This window comes from Carettochelys insculpta, chromosome 22 (assembly GCF_033958435.1).
Source record: "Carettochelys insculpta isolate YL-2023 chromosome 22, ASM3395843v1, whole genome shotgun sequence".
Taxonomy (NCBI): domain Eukaryota; kingdom Metazoa; phylum Chordata; order Testudines; family Carettochelyidae; genus Carettochelys; species Carettochelys insculpta.
The window spans coordinates 7,092,317-7,113,909 of NC_134158.1; the positions used below are offsets into that span (position 1 = coordinate 7,092,317).

General features: G+C 53.3%; 2 protein-coding genes across 11 annotated transcripts in view; both read right to left on the minus strand.

Annotated features, from left to right (window-relative positions):
• Positions 1–973: 973 nt before the first annotated feature.
• Positions 974–12,797, minus strand: LOC142024937 (killer cell lectin-like receptor subfamily F member 1). Its single transcript, XM_075017303.1, has 6 exons — positions 12,713–12,797; positions 10,013–10,111; positions 8,506–8,658; positions 6,620–6,774; positions 3,462–3,574; positions 974–1,262 (listed from the first exon to the last, which is right to left on the minus strand). Exons 1-6 carry the CDS (start codon positions 12,795–12,797, stop codon positions 1,118–1,120), a joined length of 750 nt encoding a protein of 249 aa, XP_074873404.1. The 3' UTR covers positions 974–1,117.
• Positions 12,798–17,609: 4,812 nt separating this feature from the next.
• Positions 17,610–21,593, minus strand: part of LOC142024940 (C-type lectin domain family 2 member D3-like) — a 43,029-nt gene continuing 39,045 nt past the window's right edge. For 9 of the 10 annotated variants that reach the window (XM_075017309.1, XM_075017316.1, XM_075017308.1 and 6 more), the window contains 2 exons: positions 21,320–21,426; positions 17,610–19,672 (listed from right to left, as the gene is read on the minus strand). In XM_075017309.1, coding sequence (XP_074873410.1) covers positions 19,561–19,672; positions 21,320–21,426 — 219 coding nt within the window. In that variant the 3' untranslated portion in view covers positions 17,610–19,560. Of the gene's footprint in view, positions 19,673–20,711; positions 20,886–21,319; positions 21,427–21,593 lie in introns of all 10 variants that reach the window. The other variant, XR_012648534.1, reaches the window with a different exon arrangement.

A 21,593-nucleotide genomic window follows, 5' to 3' on the forward strand; every position in this document is an offset into this window, starting at 1 on the left:
ATGAGTGTTGAACAGAATGGGCCTCACGAGACCCCAGCCCCAGAGAGAGCAGAGGGGCAGCAGTGGGAGAGGGATCAGGAGTGAACCAGCCCATGATCACCCTGGGGGGAACCACAGGGGGAAATCCAGCCCCAGAGACCCCCGGGGCAGTGGGCGGTGAGTGTGTAAACAGCTGCCCCTCTGCAGCAGCACAGCCTAGGAGTGGCATTTTGGGGCTGTGCCCTTTCAGGGAAGGGCAGTCTCTGAGCTGTGTGTCCCGCACTTACCCCTCGTCTGTGTGTCAGCCCTTCCCAGGAGTTGCTTGAGCTCCAGGGTGAGGCCTTTTGCCTCCGCCAACTCCTAGGACTGCACCGCGAGCCGCCAGCACGAGGCTTTCCCTGCCCGAGCCCCCTCACAGCGCCCATGTGCTCCAACACCCAGGACCTCCGCCCCCAGAGGGAGCAACGCAGCCCCAGGCTCCAGCCTGCAGCGACCGTCAGCCGGGAGGGGCGGGGGGGGAGCAAACCGTTTATTGTACGTGTGGAATACAGGCCCCAGGGCTCCCGGGCCTCAAGCCTGGAAACTCACCGCACAATCCAGCTGGGACTGGCCCCTGTCTGGGTGGGTTTCCTGCAGGGGCGACGGCTGAGGTGGACCCCAGGAGCTACCAGCCGCTTGCCTTCCCCCCAATTCCCGCTGCTTACAGGTGAATGCAGGGGCAGGCCCACCCCTCCCTCAAACCACATAGCCAGTGAGTGACGTCCTTCCAGCCATCCACCCGCTACCCCTTCCAAGGCCCCTCCTAAATCCTTTGTCTTCTTTCCCCAGCAGAGTTCCTCCGGGGTTTCTCTCCTCAGCCTTTGCATCTGCCATGGCTCCTGTCCAGGCAGAGGCTAGGCAGGGTTACACCTGATCCTCTGCGACACCAGCCCCCGTCTCCCATGGCCTAGTTAAACACGCTGCAGAAGCTTAAGGGGTAACTGAGGCACCGGCTGCATTCATAAAAAAACAACATAAGGAAATCCCACACTGGGCCACCCACGGCGGGTCAGTCTTCAGCCCAATCACATGACTTTTAGTCCTTCTCCAGGCCAAGAAAAGCTTGAAAAGCTGCCCTGAGGGTTTCCACTGCAGGGGGCTAGAGATGGGTCACTCCACTGTCGATGAGGATGGCGTCCTTCTGGCAAATCCATCTGTATTCACCGCTGCAGGTTTCCGACTGGATCTGTCTCCCTTTGATCACCCCACAGCTGCTCTCTTCGGCAGAGCCTTTCACGGGGAACCTGCCAGGCCAAGGGAAGAGGCGTTGGCTGCCGACGTGGCAAGCAAGGGGTCTTGCTCAGGCAAGGCACCGACACCATCTGTCTAGACCCAGTGTGGGGTTGGCCAAGCCTTGTCACTGTTCATACCCGGAGCACAAAGGATGTGGAACTCACAGACAGCTCCTGTGGAGCCCTGGGCACGTTCTCGTAAGAACGGCCACACTGGGGCAGAACAAAGGTCCACCTGTTTCCTGACAGTGGCTGATGCCAGGTGCCCCAGAGGGAGTGAACACAACAGGGATTCAGCAAGGGATCCCTTCCCTGTTGCCCATTCCCAGTTTCTGACAGAGGCTGGGTTCACCATCCCTACCCATCCTGGCTAATAGCCATTAATGGACCGAACCTCCATGAACTTAGCTCGTTCTTTGCTGAACCCTCCTATGGTTCTGGCCTTCACAACATCCTCCAGCAAGGCGTTCCACAGGATGACTGTGCGCTGTGTGAAGAAATACCTCCTTTTGCTTGTTTTAAACCTGCAGCCTATCCACTTCATGGGGTGACTCCCAGTTCTTGTGTGATGGGAAGGAATAAATAACACTTCCTTATTTACTTTTTCCACACTGGTCAAAATTTTATGCACCTCTCTTGTATCCCCCTTTAGTCATCGATTTTTCAAGCTTAGAAGTGCCAGTCCTTTTAAGGTGTCCTCATACACAAGCTGTTAATACAATCCTAGAATCCTAGGGCTGGAAGGGACCTCAGGAGGTCATGGAGTCCAGCCCCCTACCCAAAGCAGGACCAACCCCAAACAAATCATCCCAGTCAGGGCTTGGTCAAGTTGGGACTTAAAAACCTCTTGGGATGGAGATTCCACCACCTCTCCAGGTAACACATTCCAGTGCTTCACCACCCTCCTGGGGAAATAGTTTTCTCCTAATATCCAACCTAACCTCCCCCATCAAAACAAAAGGCAGTCAAGTGGCACTTTAAAGACTAGCAAAATAATTTATTAGGTGAGCTTGCCTGGGACAGACCCACTTCTTCAGACCATATGGTCTGGCCCATGAAAGCTCACCTAATAAATTATTTTGCTCGTCTTTAAAATGCCACTTGACTGCCTTTTGTTTTGATAGTGTATAGACTAGCACGGCTCCCTCTTTGGCTACGTCTACACGAGCCCCAAACTTCGAAATGGCCACGCAAATGGCCATTTCGAAGTTTACTAATGAAGTGCTGAAATGCATATTCAGCGCTTCATTAGCACGCGGGCGGCCGCGGCACTTCGAAACTGACGCGTCCCGCCGCCGCATGTCTCGTCCCGACGGGGCTCCTTTTCGAAAGGACCCCACCAACTTCGAAGTCCCCTTATTCCCATCAGCTCAGTCCTTTCTATACGCCACACTAATGGACACAATGCTCCAGATGTGGCCATGTGGTGCCAAATAGAGGGGAATAATAAATTCTCTAGATCTACTGGAAACGCTCCTCCTAATGCACTCCAATAAGTCATGAGCCTTCTGGGCCACAAGGGCACCCGGTTGACTCATACGGTTGATGGTCCAAGTTCGGGTTGTGATCTTTTTTTTCCCCGTTCCAGCATCTCTTCTGATCAAGACATACAGAGAAGGGCAGCTGGGAGAGCTTCACTCAGAAAGCTCTCCCCATGGATGCTGCCTCTCAGCCTTCCTGAGCGTAAGGGCCTGACGTATCAACTCCAAAAGGCACCTAAAGGATTTAAGTGCCTAAGTCCCATTGGTTGTCAGCTACTAAGCGCCCAAGTCACTTGGCGCTTTTGGAAATTGTGCCCTAGAACTTCAAAAATGTGAGTGAGTTTGGGGCCACCAATATCGGAGCCTGTTTATCGGACAAGGGTGCTCAGCAACGGTTGGTGACTGGGCCCCATTTGGCTGTCTCAGGTGGGCACTGATATTCCCTGCAAGCTGAGTGTTTGGGCTGCCATCCAGAAGAGATTCAGGTGCTGCTCAGCTGATCAGCAGAGCGCCCACAGCCGGCAGCCTGTGTTTATATTAGTGGTGCACATCCACACATACTTCGTTGCACAAAACAAAATTTATTCTGCCCTGGTTGGAAAAAATTAGAGGAAACCCCGCCCGGCACGCCCAAATCACTACTCACTTGTGAAAGTCTTGGCCTCAGATAATAAGGGATGCCTGCCCCCTGCCTTAAGTTACTCAGCAACCACCCAGAAAAGCAACTCACAGCGTCTCATTTAACGAGGAGCCATCCTGCCAGGTCCACATCTTCCTGGGCCCATTCGCAGTGAGTCCCATCCAGACGCGGTACTTCTCCTGAACGCTGTTCCGGATGAACTCCTGGGAGGAGCAGAAAGGGACTGGAGGTAAGGGAACCTGCTGCAATTCCCAGCTGCTTTGCAAGGGGGTTTACGATGGAGTCACATGAGGTGCGGGCAGGATACATAACACACAGTGAGCGTCCGGTTAGCCTAGCACCTCATGTGAGATCCCTACCCAACCGCCAGATGAAATTCTCACGCACGGTAGTGCCTCGGTTTAGGCGAGGGTTCCGTTCCCACGCACCCTCACATCATCCGAATTCCATGGAAGTCGGGGGGTGGCTATTCTCCCTGGCGGAACACACGTTGCAGCTGGGGAAGCAGCAGGAGCCCCCAGAACTCCTATTGAAAGGTAAGTCCTGGGGTAGGGGGAGCAGTTGGGGAGCATTAAGGCTGGAGGTGGGGCTGGGACCAGGGCGGGGGTGGGTTGAGCCAAAGCTGTGAGCAAGGGTGCTGAGCCGGCGGGGGGGGGGGAGGTTGAACTGGGGGGGCGTGGGGGAGGGTTAAGCTGGAGCCAGAGCCCCACATGGCAGTGGGGAGTGAGCCGGAGCCATTCACAGGTGGTGAGTGGGGTTGGGGGAGCGGATTGAACCAGGGCTGTGCAGGGCCAGTGGAGAGAGAGGGCAAGTTAAGAGCAACTCAAAATTGTGCATTTTGAGGGCTTATTGTAGTATTTCCCAAAGCTTCTTCCTTCTGCATTGGGGACTCTGGGCTGCAGCCCCATGCGGGGGCACCAGGGCTCGGGGCTTCAGCCCCCAAGTGTGAAAATATTTACAGGAGCTCTGCTTTTAAGCTGCCTTTAAGCCCTGCTGAGCACTGGGGTGCCAGATGCTTTAAAGGAGGAAGAGAATTTAAAATCATACTGTCTGAACATTTCAACTCTTCAAGGCCTGTATCAGGCCCCCGGCACCTCTCCTGAAATCCCCTGCTCTTCCCCAGGGTCTCTAGCCATCACGAGGATGGCGCAAGGCTTGAAAACAGAAAGCCGTTGTAACCCAGAGAGCAATGCCAGCCTGAGTTTGCAGAGAGCCTGAAAACAACTCTGAGAAGCGTGAACGTTCCCAGTCGTCTCAGTGGGCACTGGACGATACTGAAGACGATGCTTGCAGCAGCTGGCTGTTATTTCACATCTCAAAGCACCGAGGAAGGGAGAAAGGACAAACCTAGAACAAAGATCTGCATAACCCCTCAGAGGCAAGGTCTGCGCTAGACCTTATAGTTGACTGTAGATACAGAATTCCAGCTCCGGCAATTGTGTCACTGGAATCGACTTATCTACGATCGACTTACCTGGCCTTCCTCACTGAGGGAGATTGATGGGAGAAACTCTCCCATCGACCTCTCTTACGTTTCACGATATCAAGGAGCACAGGGGTCAACTGTCGAGCCCAGACAGGTTGATTTCGTGCATCCCTATGAGATGTGTGAAAACTGAACCCCAGAAGATCGACCCTGACTAGGTTAATCTTCCATCTAGTGAACACATCCTGAGTCAGCTCATGTCAGTGTCCTGTGGGATTGGAAACAATCTATTGTCTCCGGTTTTGGACCCCCCTAGTATAGAAAGGATGTGGAGGTGCTGGAGCAGGTTCAGTGGAGAGCAATGAAAATGATTAAGGGTCTGGAGCACAAGACCTATGAGGAGAGGCTGAGGGATTTGGGCTTGTTTAGTTTACAGAAGAGAAGACTGAGAGGTGATTTAATAGCAGCCTTCCACTTCCTGAAGGGGAGCTCTAAAGAGGATGGAGAAAAATTGTTCTCAGTGGTGTCAGATGGCAGAACAAGGAGTAATGGTCAGAAGTTGAAGAGGGAGAGGTGTAGGTTGGATATTAGGAAAAACAACTTCACCAGGCGGGTGGTGAAGCACTGGAATGTGTTGCCTAGAGAGGTGGTGGATTCTTCATCCCTAAAGGTTTTTAAGTCCCGGCTGGACAAGGTCCTGGCTGGGCTGACTTAGTTGGGGTTGATCCTGCTTGAGGCAGGGGGCTGGACTCAGAGACCTCCTGAGGTCCCTTCCAGCCCTAGGATTCTATGATTCCTCCTTCTCCAATCAAGAAAGATCTAAGTACAAGCAGCCCACGGGTGCTTCCCACCCCACTGACTGGAGACAGAACCCTTCCAAGCCATATCTGGCACAAGCTGTTACAAGTGGCATCTGAGTTGGGCGCAGTCTGAGCATGCGGCTGCCTTTCCCCCTCCCTCACCAGCTCATCTGCGCTGCTTCCCAGAGCTGAGTCACACCTCAGCTGACAAAAATCAAAGCTCGGGTGTTTTGCTGTGTGTTTCATTTGGGCATTCGACGGCACTGGGTGTGTGGTCAGGTTTGCTGTATCAGTCTGCAGGTCTCTGTTATTCAGAGATCTTGGCCTTTTTCCCAAACCCGGGAGAGAAACTTAACCAACAGCTAGGAAAACGTGAGTGGAACTCACAAAATCTGGCAGAGGAATTTTGGTGAGACTACTCCTAAGATAAGGTAAAGTCGATGCACAAATGTCTTCGCAGAGTCATGATTTGGCTTCTTCATGATAAATTAGGGACAGAATCCAACAGTGCGGCTGAAAACCAGACAGGCAAGCAAGGACTTCCCCAAAGAGGGTTATTTTCTGGTCTTTGTGTTTAAACGGCCCATTTTAAACGTGTAAGAACATCCAAACTGGGTCACATCAAGGGTCCATTTAGCCCAGTGTCCTGTCTTTGGACAGTGGCCAATGGCAGGTGCTCCAGAGGGGGTGAACAGAACAGGTTACCAAGTGATCCATTCCCTGTCACCCCTACCTGGCTTCTGACAGAGACTAGAGCCATCCCTGCCCATCCTGGTGAATAACCATTGATGGGCCTATCCTCCATGAATGGATCTAGCTCTGTTCTGAACCCTCTTGTCAAAGTCCTGGCCTTCCCAACATCCTGCAGCAGGGAGTTCCACAGGTTAACTGTGGGTTGTGTGAAAACTGGCCTATGGGTAATTTTATAATTTTTAAACACCGGCTCAGAATGGTTCATTGATTTCATTCATGCATTTTCAGACGAAGATTAACCCACCCCCTCTGCCCGTTCATTGCTTTACCATCTCCTCCGGCTCCTGGATCACCACCAGGCGAGAGCCCTTTGCTGAGCAGTCCTCACGGCTCCTGTGCCACATTTTGCTCTCTGTAGAAAACCAGTAGCATTTGCCCCGGTGGGGCAGCCAGTCGGAGGGACAGAGTTTGCAACTGGTGCCCTCTAGAAGAGACAAACAGGAGACACCATAAATGGTCCTTTGTATGGCTGGATTAGATGCATCCGTTGAGAGGCTAAATGGTGTAGAGGCTTGGACAATAGATTGACTCTCATGAAATCCCTGTACTCTTTTGGGCTGCTCCACAGACTTCCTGGGTGGCCTGACTGCTTCTTGTAGTATGTCTGTGCAGTACCCTGATCCCAGCTGGGGCAGGGACTGTCTCTCGCTGTGTCTGTGCAGCGCCCGGCCCAACGGGGCCCTGATCCCAGCTGGGGCAGGGGCTGTCTCTCGCTGTGTCCGTGCAGCGCCCGGCCCAACGGGGCCCTGATCTCAGCCGGGGCAGGGACTGTCTCTCGCTGTGTCTGTGCAGAGCCCGGCACAACGGGGCCCTGATCTCAGCCGGGGCAGGGACTGTCTCTCGCTGTGTGTCTGTGCAGAGCCCGGCACAACGGGGCCCTGATCTCAGCTGGGGCAGGGACTGTCTCTCGCTGTGTGTCTGTGCAGCACCCGGCCCAACGGGGCCCTGATCTCAGCCGGGGCAGGGACTGTCTCTCGCTGTGTGTCTGTGCAGCGCCCAGCCCAACGGGGCCCTGATCTCAGCTGGGGCAGGGACTGTCTCTCGCTGTGTGTCTGTGCAGCGCCCGGCCCAACGGGGCCCTGATCTCAGCTGGGGCAGGGACTGTCTCTCGCTGTGTGTCTGTGCAGCGCCCGGCCCAACGGGGCCCTGATCTCAGCTGGGGCAGGGACTGTCTCTCGCTGTGTGTCTGTGCAGAGCCCGGCCCAACGGCGCCCTGATCTCAGCTGTGATCTTGACGCATTAGCAGAACTCCATTGAAGATAGCGGAATTATCCCAGGAATGACCTGCTCCTTTTCATTCTCCCCAGTGAGGGCATAACGTTTGCACTGCCTGTTTCAGGTGTTTGGGATAATACACCGCTGACCCTCACTGATGCTATAACATGCCATCATGCACTCAGCTATGGGGCAGCCACTAGGTCAGGGATGGGCAAAACACAGCCCGTGGGCTGGATCTGGCCTGCCACACCTCCAGGTCCAGCCCCACATCTGACAGAGCCTCAGACAGGCTCCCTGCCTCTCCTGCTCACTGCTCAGAACAGCCAGCTGCGGGGCGCTGTTTGACTGTGAACAGCCTGGCAGGGAGGGGGTGGAGAGGCTTCACGCACTGCTCCCGCCCCCAGCACAATCTCACAGCACCCATTGGCTACTTTCCAGCCAATGGGAGCTGCGTGCTTCGACGAAGAGGCAATGCATGAAGTACGCCTCTTCTCTGGCTGAGAGCAGCACCCGCGGCTCCTGAAGGCTTGGAAGGCAGGGACCCCGGTGGAGAAAGCTGCTGGCCAAGAGTCACTTGGGTAAGCCTCTCATGGCCTGCACCCATACCCCTCCCAGACTCTGCACCCCAGTCCCCTGCCCAGCTTGCAACCCTCTCCCTTCGTCCAAACGCCCTCCCAGACCCCACACCCCAATCCCTTCCGCCAGCTCCCTTGTGCACCCAACCTCCAACCCAGACCCCACGTCTCCTCCATGAATAGCATGGAAGAGCGCGGCCCTTGGCCACTTACAAATTCCTGGAGCGCCCCTCCCACCACCAAATGTTATTGCCCACTCGCGCACTAAGCGGCCGTCAATCACGAGGCTGCAAGCATCTTCCCAGGGGGCCTTGCAATGGAGCTGTCAATCACAGAGCCCAGAAAGAACCAGCCAGGGTTACCCAGGGAGCTGCCGCTGGAGGGGACACACAGAACCTGGCTCAGGTGGGACACGAGGCGGTGCAGACAGGCACCGCATTCCTGCCCCTCTTGCTGGGCCTCCCAGCTGGCGGTGGCGTTCGACACTGCTCCGGTCCGTCCTGTGCGAGATGAGCCTTGAAAAAAGGCGAGAGACTGAGGGGTTAGAATTCTCCCCGGGTGACATCTGAGTGGGAAATGAGCTTCGAATGGCAGCAATCAAGCAGAGGGCAAAGAGAAAATATTAATTCCTTGGGAGGGGCCAGCATGGGGCACGCATACTCATGGGTTCTATGCCAGGCAGCTCCCATTGGCTGGAAACTGGCCAATGGGAGCTGTGAGATTGTGCTGGGGGAGGGAACTGGGCTGAATGTATCACAGCAGGGAAAACAGAGTGTCAGGTGTCTAGGGCTTTAGTGTTGTAATTGATTCAACTTTGGCCACGGCTACGTCACCTCCCATGTACGTGCCTTAGTTCAGGGGCGTGCATGAAATTTCACAAGGGGCAACACAGCACGGTCAGCTGCTGGGTCTCAGGCTCATCCATCTCATTAAAAATACTGAAATCGGGGACTGTTTTTGTGTCTGCGTAGTCACGTTTATAGACCGATCGACGAAGCTTTGACATTCTACAGACACTTTTTCCCCCCCACACACAGAAACATAACCCCAATTTCCGCCGGTTTGGCTTCCATGCGACAGGCTGTGGGGGAGAGGGAGCTGCTAACTGCAGGGACAAAAAGCGAGTCCCAACATAAAAAGTTTGCTCACCCTGCCTTAGCTTAGCCCTTCTTCAGCATCCCAATAAGAGCAGAAAGCCAACAGGCAGGGGTAAAAGAGGGTAATTCACCACCTGACCAATTTGCCAAGGGGTCACAGAACACCAGAATTGGAAGGGAGCTCGAGAGGCCATCGAGTCCAGTCACCTGCCTTCGGGGCAGGACCGAGCACCATCTAGAACAGCGGTTCCCAACCTTTTCACAACTGCGGACTCCAATTACACCCCCCAAACAGTTCACAGACCCCCAATTATCACCCCCACCTCCCGCAGCCATTTGCACCCCAGGCTGGAAGATATTTAATTTAGAAACCATTGATTGTAACTTTGCAATTTATTGAAACCTTATGTTCTAGGATCATTTTTATTTTTTTTTTTTCACGGACCCCTTGCAATACCCTCGTGGGCCCCTCCCTCAGGGTTCCACAGACCTCAGGTTGGGAACCGCTGCACATTGCTGAAAAGCCCAGCCTGTTACCTGCTGCCTTCCTGCACAGGGGACAGTGTGGGGCGTGAGAATCCCAGGTCCGCACCGGCTCCGACTGCTCAGGCAGTACGTCTTCAGGGAGCCGGAGCTTCCTCCATTTTTGCAGGAGGTAACGTCAGCATGGGTGCTTCTTTGGGGAGGAGGGGGATGGGGGTGGGCTTGGTCGCTTCGCACCTCCCCTGGTTTTACTGGGCATCTGCAAAACCAACAGGATCCGGACACTTACCCAGCAGGCTCAGCGCGATTACAGCCAGCGTCGCCATGATGCTCCAGGCCCCCAGAATGGCAACGGTGATTTTATACCCCCGGAGGGTGGCAGGAGAACCTGTGGGTTCAGATTTGCACATCAGCCTCAGGGCCTCCTGGACCACGCGATGCTCAGAGCCCCCTCGGCAGAGGTGCTCACAGCCAAGGGACAAGATTTGCCCCCCACGCACAGACACTGTCACAAATTCACTGCAGCTCACACCCCCGCAACTCCACTCCCTTCTGCCCAAGGATCTGCCCCTTCCAGTGGGGAGGCTGAGATGCCCCTTACTCAGCACAATTCCGCGACATACCAGGCTCAACGTTAACAAGAAGTCCTGGGGCACCTTATAGATTAACAGATATTTCGGTGCATGAGCTTTCGTGGGCAACGACCCGCTGCGTCAGATGCATGAGTCTGCAGGTGAAAAAGCCCCGGATGGTGTGGTTGACGTTAGGTCCTGTGACGATACCCCAGGCTCAGCAGAAGTGCCTGCAGGGTTGGATTTGGTGGAAAAATTGACCTCCGGCGGATCGATCGTCCAGGAAGTATAGACAAGGCTTTAGTTACAGCATTTGAGCTTCAGGCCAGGAGGGATGGAGGATGAAATGAGCACAGACAGGAAGCAGGCACCCAACTCCCACAGGCATTAGGAGCCCGACTGCCCTGGTTGATTGAAAATCTTGCCCAAGCCGACAGAGAGAACAAACGAAGCAATACAGGAAATGGAGGTGAGAAACGGTCACTCGATGTTCTCCAAACAGGACGATAAGAATCTGAGGCAGGTCACACGGAGGCAGAAGCAGGACAGATGCACACAGGATGTGGTGTGTGGCCTGTGTTAGCCCTGTGCCAATAACAATTAGTGACACCTGATGGGACATCATTGCTCAAAGGGCAGATCTGACTTCCCCTATTCCAGACAGAGGGAACAGAGGCCTGTGGAGATGCTGTGACTTGGTCACAGTTTCATACCTAGAACCTGGGGGAGAAGTGGGAATTTGACTCAGACCTCCTGGGTCCCAGCCCAGTGCATTAACTGTGAGTGCAGCCTGCCTCTTATCACTTATTGCTGCTGCTATTTTGTGACAAGAGAAACTATTTGTCCTACGGCATGTTCAAAACATCACCAACCTCCTTTTGCTCCAAAGCATCCTGGACTCCCCAGGATAGAAAGGAGGTGGATGTGCTGGAGCAGGTTCAGTGGAGAGCAATGAAAGTGATTAAGGAGCTGGAGCACATGACCTATGAGGATAGGCTGAGGGATTCGGGCTTATTTAGTTTGCGGAAGAGCAGACTGAGGGGTGATTTAATAGCAGCCTTCAACTTCCTGAAAGGGGGTTCTAAAGAGGATGGCGAAAAACTGTTCTCAGTGGTGTCAGACGGCAGAATAAGAAGCAATGGCCTGAAGTTACAGAGGGAGAGGAGTAGGCTGGAGATCAGGAAAAACTATTTCCCCAGGCGGGTGGTGAAGCACTGGAATGTGTTGCCTAGAGAGGTGGTGGAATCTCCATCCCTGGAGGTTTTTAAGTCCCGACTTGACAAGGTCCTGGCTGGGCTGACTTAGTGGGGGTTGATCCTGCTTTAGGCAGGGGGCTGGACTCAGTGACCTCCTGAGGTCCCTTCCAGCCCTAGGATTCTATGAGTCTATCCCTGCAGGTCAGCAAGAAACTTGCTCCATGGAGTCACCATATGACCATGACTTGGACAAAGTGCTGCCATAAATAGTTCCCGAGTTGCCCTTCTATAAAGTCTGACCACAAGGGGACATTAAGATGGGGCATCAGTACAGCTCACGCCTACCTCACAGGCCTCCCACCTCTCCTTGCGTTGCAGCCGCATATTCAGAGCCCAGATCAGAGGGGTTGCCGTGTTAGTCGGTATCCTCAAAAGCAATGAGATGCTCCAAAATATTGTTTGTCTGTAAGTTGCCACAGGACTTGTTGTTTTTAGAGCCCAAATCAGGGACACCAATAACTCCCTGCCAGCTGCCGACTTATTCACATTATTAAATACCATTCTTATTGCAGCAGGAGCTACCGGTCAGCCAGGAAGGCTGCAATGGGCTGGGCACTGCACACAGTTGTCGGGCATCCTTGCCCCGAACAGCTCATCGGCTCCACGGAAATGCTCTTCTTTTGTTGTATACAAACTCTACAGCAAATAGAGCCAAGCTCTCCAGGCTCCGGCTCTGACAGGGACTGCAAGGGCTGTGCCTTGAGGCAATGCAGCTAAGCTGGGCTGAGCGTTGTCTGATAGACGCCACTCTGCCCACAGCTGTTTGATGAGCCCAGATCCACCCTTGCACTGCAGCTCTGGTATCACACACATTCCACTGCCCTCCATCATCACCCTCTGAAGCTAGAACGCGCTCTAAGTCCCACCATCGCAAAGCATCTCATGGTCTTTACTTCCCCTCCCCAGGCCTGACGCTGCTCCCAGCCCCATGTCACAGCTGGGGAATCTGAGGCCTGGAGCAAAGATGGGATCTGTCCAGGGGAACCCAAGGAGCTCTTGGCAGAGCAAGGATTTGAACCCATGTCACCTGAGTCCCCGGCCTCAGCCTGCATCGCAAGAAGCTGTCCTCTGCCTGCTTCCCATTCACCCTCTCCGAGACCCCGCTGAAAGCACAAGCTGTGAGAGAGGGATAGATGCCCCAGGGGGACTTTCAGGTAGTACCTTGGGTTCCATTCACAGTTGAGCGTCTGGCAGCTCTCATCTTGGGCCGGAGGTTCAACACCGTGTAACCCTCTTCATCCTGCATCCTCTGAAGTTGCCGCTTTTACCTCCTGACAAAGGGGGAGTGGGGGGAACCAGAGAGAGACCCAGCAGCTGGACCGTTGAGCTTATAGGGCTCCAGAGTACAGAGGAACTGGCTTCCTTCCCTGGCCGGCCCACTTCAAAACCACACAGGAAGCATAATGCCTCGCACAGCAAGCTGGCCCGGGCGCTAACCTGTGTCCTGTGCACAAGCAGCCTCCTCTGCTGCAAAAGGCACCGCTCCCTGGCTCTGTGACCACTCCCAGCCGGGATACGGCTGGCGTGAGGGCGACGCACCAGACCCTGGAGCCTGCAGCCAAGGCCCCTGGAGGCAGAAAGAATTCCGTAAACCTCATTCTACAAGGAATAGCACTGTGGAGACAGGGAAGGGGGGCGATTTCAAAATGAGCTCTTCCGGAATAGCTTATTCTGAAATAACTTTGCTGTGTAGACACAGAACACGGGTTGCAAGGGCCTATTTTTTACGTGCTGCCAGGGGCTCTAATCCGCAATAGGCTCTCGTGTGTGGACACCCTGTTTCGGAATAAGTTTTGCTTATTGTGGGGCTTCCCTGTAGTGTGGATGCGTCATTCCAGAATAGTTTATTTTGAAATAACAACTCCAGAATAAACTATTCTGGAATAATCCTGTAGTGCGGACATGTTATTCTGGAATAGTTTATTTTGGAATAACGACTCCAGAATAAAAAAGCAGTCAACTAGCGCTTTAAAGACTAACAGAATAAATTATTAGGTGATGAGCTTTCTTGGGACAGATCCACTTCTTCAGATCACAGTCATATCATCCTCATAAGGTTGGGAGGTTGTCTATAGGAGAGAACAGGTCTGTCACCTAGGGCCTTCTGGATTGTGGCATCCTGATTAAGGATAGCGTGTAGGTCATTAATGATGCATTTCAGTGGGGTCTGTAAGTAATGACAAGTGGTCAACAATACACTAAGTGACAGGCCTGTTCTCACCTATGGACAACCTCCCAACCTTATGACGATCCTCACTAGCAACCACAGGCTATACCACAATACTACTAATCCTGGAACTTTTCCTTGCAACAAGCCCGGTTGCCAACTTTGTCCACATATCTATTCTGGAGATACCATCACTGGACCTAACCAGGTTTTTCACAGAATCACAGGCACATTCTCATGTTCCTCAACTAACATCATATATGCCATCATGTGCCAACAATGCCCACACCCCATGTATATGACAGACAGACAAACACTCTTGGACAAAGTGGACACAAAACAGACATTAAAAAAATCCTAATTCACAAACCTGTTAGCCACCACTTTAATGGAGTGGGCCCTTCTGTTAATGACCGAAAGTCTGTGTGTTGCTGAAAAGGCATTTTAACAATCGTTTAGAGAGAGAGTGTTCAGAACTCTCATTTATATTCAAATTCAACACATTAACCTGTGATTTGAACCAGGACTGCGATTTCCTGGCCCCATTATAAGGACTCTTTTACATACTTTGTTTTTACTAACTCTTGACTTCCCCATACCCCGCTCCTGCCGTCCCTCTGCTCTTCTGATTTGCCAACCTTGATAACAATTTTTGAACCTCTGCTTTATACATTGAGTCTGTCCTGGTACGGCTATGATCTGAAGAAGTGGGTCTGTCCCAGGAAATGTTATCACCGAATAAATTATTTTGTTAGTCTTTAAAGTGCTACTTGACTGCTTTTTTTTGCTTTGATAGAATACAGACTAACACAGCTACTTCTCTGTCACTATACCAGAATAACTCTATAGTGTAGACACACCCTATTTGTCCCAGTGACTCTCTCACTTCTCACTTGTTGATCCAAGTAGCTACTAGCAGGCTAAGGGAAGGGCAGGTCTATCCCTCCTAGAGCCTTTCAAGGAATTAGGAAGGAACCCATGAATAGCAGGCCATAGACACCAAATGAAGCTGGAAGAGACTGTGCTGGGACCCCTCAGCATGGGGATTGACAGGAATTGAAGAGGTCAGCTTTTCCCCTGCACAAGGAGGGAGAGGTTCTGGAGCTAATCCATCACTGGGATCCCTACAGCATGCAAAGGGCTCACAGTGGTCCCTCTCTGCACCAGGTTGGGTAGATCCTGGAGATAATCCATCACTGGGATGCCTACAGCATGCAAAGGGCTCACAGTGGTCCCTCTCTGCACCAGGTTGGGTAGATCCTGGAGATAATCCATCACTGGGATGCCTACAGCATGCAAAGAGACCAGAGTGGTCCCCCCACCTCATTTCCTTGTGTCCTGCCTTGAACCAGAACACTGAATTTTCTAGATCAGGCAGAAACGTGGTAGCCCAGGCAGCTCTGCTCCCAGCTCAAACACTGACCCCTGAGGGAATGGAAAAAGCCGTGGGCGAGGGACAGCTAATCTGAGAAGGCAGAAGCTGTGTCAAAACCACCCACACTGAGGCTCTGTGGGGCCTGCAGACCAGAGGACATTTCCTGTGGGTCATCACCACCCTCCTGCCTTCACAATGGTACGCAAAGCTGGACTCTGATTGGATAAGAGCTCTTGGTCTTCTCGTCTTGGAAACTACACGATTAAGCCTGAAGACACCAGCTATTAGACTGGGTGGCTGTGATGACTCCTTGTCCTGGAGCACAGACCAGGGAAATTTTCCTCATGCAGGAGAGCCCATAGCCTTGGCCAAAAATCCACTGAATTTTTTTTTTAAATGAATAATTTTTTTTTTTTAATAAACCAAAAATGTAAGTTTTAGAAACTGAACATTTTGCAGTTTCCCTCCCGGGCTATTGTGTGAATGGGAGGTGAGGACAGTGAGAACAAAGGGGAAAATCCAAATATGTTTTGTCTGGGTCCGTGAAAGTTTCCACAAACATTTACCAAGTTTCCACCTGCCATGAGGAGAGGGCTCCGCTGCCCAGTTTGGCTCAGGTCGGTTGGCTGCTCAGGGGCTATTAGAGAACTTCCCTGGAGGTTGATACTGTGGAATGTAGATTTTTATTTTGTAAACCATAAGCCGCGTCGACACGTGCACGCTACTTCGAAGTAGCGGCGCCATCTTCAAAATAGCGCCTGTCACGGCTACACGTGTTGGGCGCTATTTAGAAGTTAACATCGACGTTAGGTGGCGAGACGTCGAAGTCGCTAACCCAATGAGGGGATGGGAATAGCGCCCTACTTCGACGTTCAATGTCGAAGTAGGGAATGCGTAGTCGTTGCGCATCCCGCAGCATTGAAATTGCGGGATCCTCCGTGGCGGCCGTCAGCTGAGAGGTTGAGAGACGCTCTCTCCAGCCCCTGCGGGGCTCTATGGTCACCGTGTGCAGCAGTCCTTAGCCCAGGGCTTCTGGCTGCTGCTGTGGCAGCTGGGGATCCATGCTGCATGCACAGGGTCTGCAACCAGTTGTCGGCTCTGTGGATCTTGTGCTGTTTAGTGCAAGTGTGTCTGGGAGGGGCCCTTTAAGGGAGCAGCTTGCTGTTGAGTCCGCCCTGTGACCCTGTCTGCAGCTGTTCCTGGCACCCTTATTTCGATGTGTGCTACTTTGGTGTGTAGACGTTTCCTCGCTGCGCCTACTTCGATGTGGTGCTGCCCAACGTCGACGTTGAACGTCGATGGCACCAGCCCTGGAGGACGTGTAGACGTTATTCATTAAAATAGCCTATTTCGATGTAGCCATAGTGTTACAAGGAGGAGGGAGAAAATTTGTTCTCCCTGGCTTCTGAGGACAGGACAAACTGCAGCAAGGGAGGTTTTGGTTGGACATTAGGAAAAACTTCCAAACTGCCAGGATGGTCAAACACTGGAATAAATTGCCTGGGGAGGCTGTGGAATCTCCATCACCGGAGATATTTAAGAGCAGGTTAGACAGACACCTATCGGGGATGGTCTAGATGGTGCTTGGTCTTGCCATGAGGGCAGGGCACTGGCCTGGATGACCTCTCCAGGTCCCTTCCAGTTCTAGTGTTCTATAATTCTTGTTTAACCACTAAGGCTGGTGCTGGGGCAGAGTTCTGAGAAGCACAAACCCCTGCTAAAGATAGGTGTGTGACTACTGGCCGGGGGCTAAGCCTCACTGCCCTGAGTGGCAGGAGTGGTTTTACTGCTTGTGGTCAGTGGCCTGGACTGAAGCCAGTAAATGTGGGGTACAGAGCAGTGTTTCTTAAACTCTGAGACCCCAGGACACCAAATCATGCTCCTTTTTTATACAGAACACCTGTGGAAATATTCTTCAAAATAAAAATTGGCATCAGGTCTCATAGCAGGAAGCAGCAGCATTGTATCTAGTTTTAACAACAGAAACTAGACTGTCAGGGTATTTTTTCTAACGCTCCCAGCACACCTCTGAGTTGTTCATGGAACACCAGTTATCTGTGGCGCATCGTTTAAGGCTACAGCTACACTACTGCGGGAGATCGACCCGCTCAGGGATGATCTTCCAGGGTTTGATTTCACCTGTGTGCGAAATGGCGCTCTCAGGGAACAAAGTCGACCCTGGCGCTTCTCGCGAGTGGCAAGGAGTAAGAAAGGTCAAAGGCAGAAACGCTCCCGGAGACCTTCCCCTGTGGAGACAGACACAGAAGTCGACCGCAACAATGTCGATTTTAACTACTTTATTGACATAGCTAAAATTGCATATCTGTGGTCAACTTCTATGTCTGGTGTAAACATAGCCTAAGAAACACTAGGCTAGAACACACTTCAAGAAGCCTCAGAGGCTCGGGGGCGGGCCATACCCACCCCATGCTGCCCCCCCCCCCCCAAAAAAAAAAAAAACAAAAACAAACCCAACACTTGACAAAGCTTCCCCCCGCCCATTCACCCCCAAAATTGTACCCCTTGAGTCTGTGGTAAGGGCTTGCCATTAACTTGCCTGGACCGTTTTGTTAACTGAACGGTGCATTCACGCCCCTCAATCTCAGTCAGGTTTGAGCAAAACAAACTCGCAGTCTTATGATGGATTCAGTTTGTGCAGTTCAGAGCAGAGCAAGCCAGGCACCACAGCTCTTAACACACTGCTATAATCAAATCATCTTGCAAAACTAGTGCAAATCTAATGTTTGACAGCCCATGGCGAACACTGTACAAAAAAGAGCTGTCAAAAATACAGTTTGGCAATAAATAGCACATTGAAATAAATCATCTTAGTGTTTACATCTGTGCAAGCTGAAGAGGCACTCCGAGTCGCTACACAGTGTGAGGCTTTGTGCAGTACCCAAGGAGTGTCTCTCCCTGCGTGTAAACAGGCTGGCAGGTCTGGAGAACCTGGCCCCCCACCCCCATCAGAGGTCAGTGCCCTGGCGATCACCACACAATTCTGGCTTTCCAGGAGAGTGTGGGGCTGCAAGCAGACCAAGTGCCAATGCCTCCTTACCACCTACAAGGAGGCTGCAAGTTCTACGGGAGACTGAGGCAGTGACTAGTCTGCCGTAGCAAGTCCAGCTCACAGTAAGTTGTCACCACCCGGAAGAGCGACCCGGTCCGGATAGATCTTCTCGGGTTCCACGTTGCACACCGAGCTGGGACGCACAATGTTGAACTATCTGGGGTCAACAGCTGACCTCTGTACTCTGACACGCGAGGAGTGAGGGAGATGGACTGGAGGAAGGCCAGGCAAGCTGATCCTAGACACACAATTAGCTGGAATTGACGTATATACAATTGTTGCCTTCCCTCACTCTTCTCATTGTGGGTGGAGTGTCCCTCCCCTCTGTCCCCCTCAAACAGCTCATATGACACTGGATCTCTCCCAGGTCATTCCCGATTGGTGCCCTGCAAAACATTCCTAGGTCTCCAGCTCAGAGAGGTGCAACTTGTTCCCTAAACGTGGCCCCCCAAAATGGTGCGCGTGACCCACAAGACTTTTTGTTTACTGTTGCCCATATGCAGGGCTGCCGGATCCCACTGGTCTTCATGGGAGGTTTTTTTGTTCTTTTTAAATAATGCTGGTGCAACTCACGTGACAGGCACTTACTGCAAGGGCACGTGAAGGGTGGTGTGCCCTGAGCGCACACAACACTGACAGAGCATGGGCATCCCAAACAGCCTCAGTGAGGAGCCAGACCTGCCCCTCACAGTAGGGAGCTGCCCAGCCTTTGTCAATTTCACAGCCGCACTTGAGAAGCCATGAAACTGACAAGAACACTGGGCAGAGAGACGGGGTCTGCACAGACACCATCTGGCTCTAACTCAGTGGGTCTCAACTTATCACCATGGTGGGTCCCATATGTGGCCCAGAATACGTAACCTGGGCTATAAAGGCCAGGTGACAGGACAGCAGCAGCCCAGCCCCCAAGCTTATGGGGCTGGGTGGTAGCCCAGGGGCTCTGCATCTAGCAGCCAGGAACCCAGACCCCACGTGCACTCCCTAGAGGTGGCGTTATGATATCAGTGCAGTAGGGCCCTTTCGAAGCTCTGGTCCACCTTGCAGGCAGTGGTCCTTATTTGCCTGTCTTATCGCCCAGGCGCAGCAGAGGAAGAGGTCTCTGGTGACAGCCAGCTGGCTCAGGAATCCCCAAGATGCTTAACCCAGCCTGCTGTCTTTGCAGTCAGTACTCGAGAACACCACCTAATGGACGGTTATGAGCATCGCTTTTCCATTGGGGAAAGTCTGGTCCCAAGGACGGGTCTCGGAGGCCCTGAAGCAGGAGCAGCTGGCTCATCTCAGATGCTTTTTTGTTGAGTTAACAGTGCAGTCGACTGAGTTACAGCAGTGCCGGGGGGGCAGGGGGGGGGAGGCAGGGTGTGTGCTGAACCTCCAGCCCCCGGCCCAGCTCTAATACGTCACTTCAGGGCTCGCCTGCAGATCCAGTGTCTCTCCATAGAGCACCGCGAGGAGCTGACGGTGGTGGATTCCTTCAGATACGCGCACTGCCCTCCCCCTCCGATTTGAAACCTGCAGGAGAGGTGCAAAGGGCCTGTCAGGAACAAGCCACGAGGGGCTGCCAGCACAGTCCACAGACAGGTCTGTTTTCTAGCAGCACCCCCAGCGATGGATGAGGACAGCTCAGGCTCATTTGGTTGGATAGAGATGCAGACACCCATTTTGTATTTGCGCAGGGCTCTACCCATCACCACATCCCCAGGGCAGTAACTGGAATTTCCCCCATCAATAACAGGTGAAGGGACTTACCCCAGGCAGCACAGCTGCTTGCGACAAGGCTGGGATCAGAACCCAGGCCTCTCAGTTCCCCATCACCAGTGTTTAGAAGGGATCGGGGGAGGCTCTGACAACGGCAGGGTGAATATTCACCTGCGCTTTATTTCAGGGCAGAATGAGAGCAGCCCTCTGCCTCCCACCATGGGCAGGGTGGTTGCTGGACAAGTGGCTGTTCCCATCTCTTTGGCACTGGGGAGGCCGCATCTGGAATACCGTGGCCAGTTCTGCCTGCCCCCAGTACAGAAAGGATGGGGATGCATTGGAGAGGGCCCAGTGACAGGCAATGAAAATGATTCAGGGGCTGGAGCACATGACCTACGAGGATAGGCTGAGGGATCTGGGCTTGTTTAGTTTGCAGAAGAGGGGAGATTTCATAGCAGCCTTCAACTTCCTGAAGGGGAGCTTGAAAGAGGATGGAGAGAGGCTGTTCTCAGTGGTGACGGACGGCAGAACAAGGAGTAATGAATGGTCTGAAGTTACAGAGGGGGAGGTGTAGGTTGGATATAAGGGAAAACTCCTTCCCCAGGAGGGTGGTGAAGCGCTGGAATGTGTTACCTAAGAGGTGGTGGAATCTCCATCCCTGGAGGTTTTGAAGCCCTGGCTGGGATGACTGAGTTGGGGTTGATCCTGCTTTGGGCAGGAAACTGGACTCAGTGACCTCCTGAGGTCCCGTCCAACCCTGGATTCTAGTGAGTGACATGTCTAATTCCCTCCTGCCAGGACAACTCTAACAGGGTTCGCCACCCGCACCTGCCCCCCCACAAGCAGCACGTACATGTGTATTTGATGCAGAGACAAGGAGACGCAGGAGCGACGGCCGGAAACACAGGAGAAAGCAGACAGAGCCAGGAGTAGCTCCTCTAGCAGGGATCAGTCAGCTGCAGCCACCCGTTTTCCTCCTGCCCGGGGCATAACTGGAGCAACTCCAGGGACCCAGCACCAGCCAACGCTGCCACAGGAGGAGCAGAGAGAGAGGAGCAGCCAGTGACAGCAAAGGCAGAGGCCAGGACACTCAGCACAGAGAGTTACTGGCTACGGTGCTGTTTAGCACAGCGGGGAGGAGAGAGACAGAGCAGGCAGCTAGCTTAGACCCCAGAACAGACATAGCCGGGCTGGGCATTCCCAGCCCTCCGCTGGGGAGCAGAGGCTCTGCCAGCCAAGACCCACAGCAAACGACCGGTATAGAGAGACCCAACCCCAGCCAGCTGTGCGACGCCCCAGGGGCAAGGGGTGGCGATCTCGGAGCACAGAGAGGAATCAGCACTGCATAGGCCTAGAAGCCGAGAGCCCAGCTCCCACGTGCTGCCCCCAGGAGCAGGCTGGTCTCGGACAAGACCAGCTCTGTCCCAGGCCAGCAGGACCCGGCGCTGGGGGAGCGCTCACCACTGGTTGAATTCTGTGCCGTTCACCCATCTCCAGGGCTGGCTGTCCTCCTCCCGCTGGAGCCCGATCCAGTGGTCGCGAAAGCCTTTGTAGCGCAGCATGAAGTCCTGCAACAAGAGCAGCGGGGAGCTGGAGGCGACGCTGGGGAGCTCACGGGTGCTGGCTCTGGGCTGACCGAGGGGGCAGCCCCTGCCCCCAATCCAGCCGACGTGCCCTGTGCAGCATCAGCGGCCAGCACGCAGGTGGGATGTTACTCGATTTTAAAACGACCGTG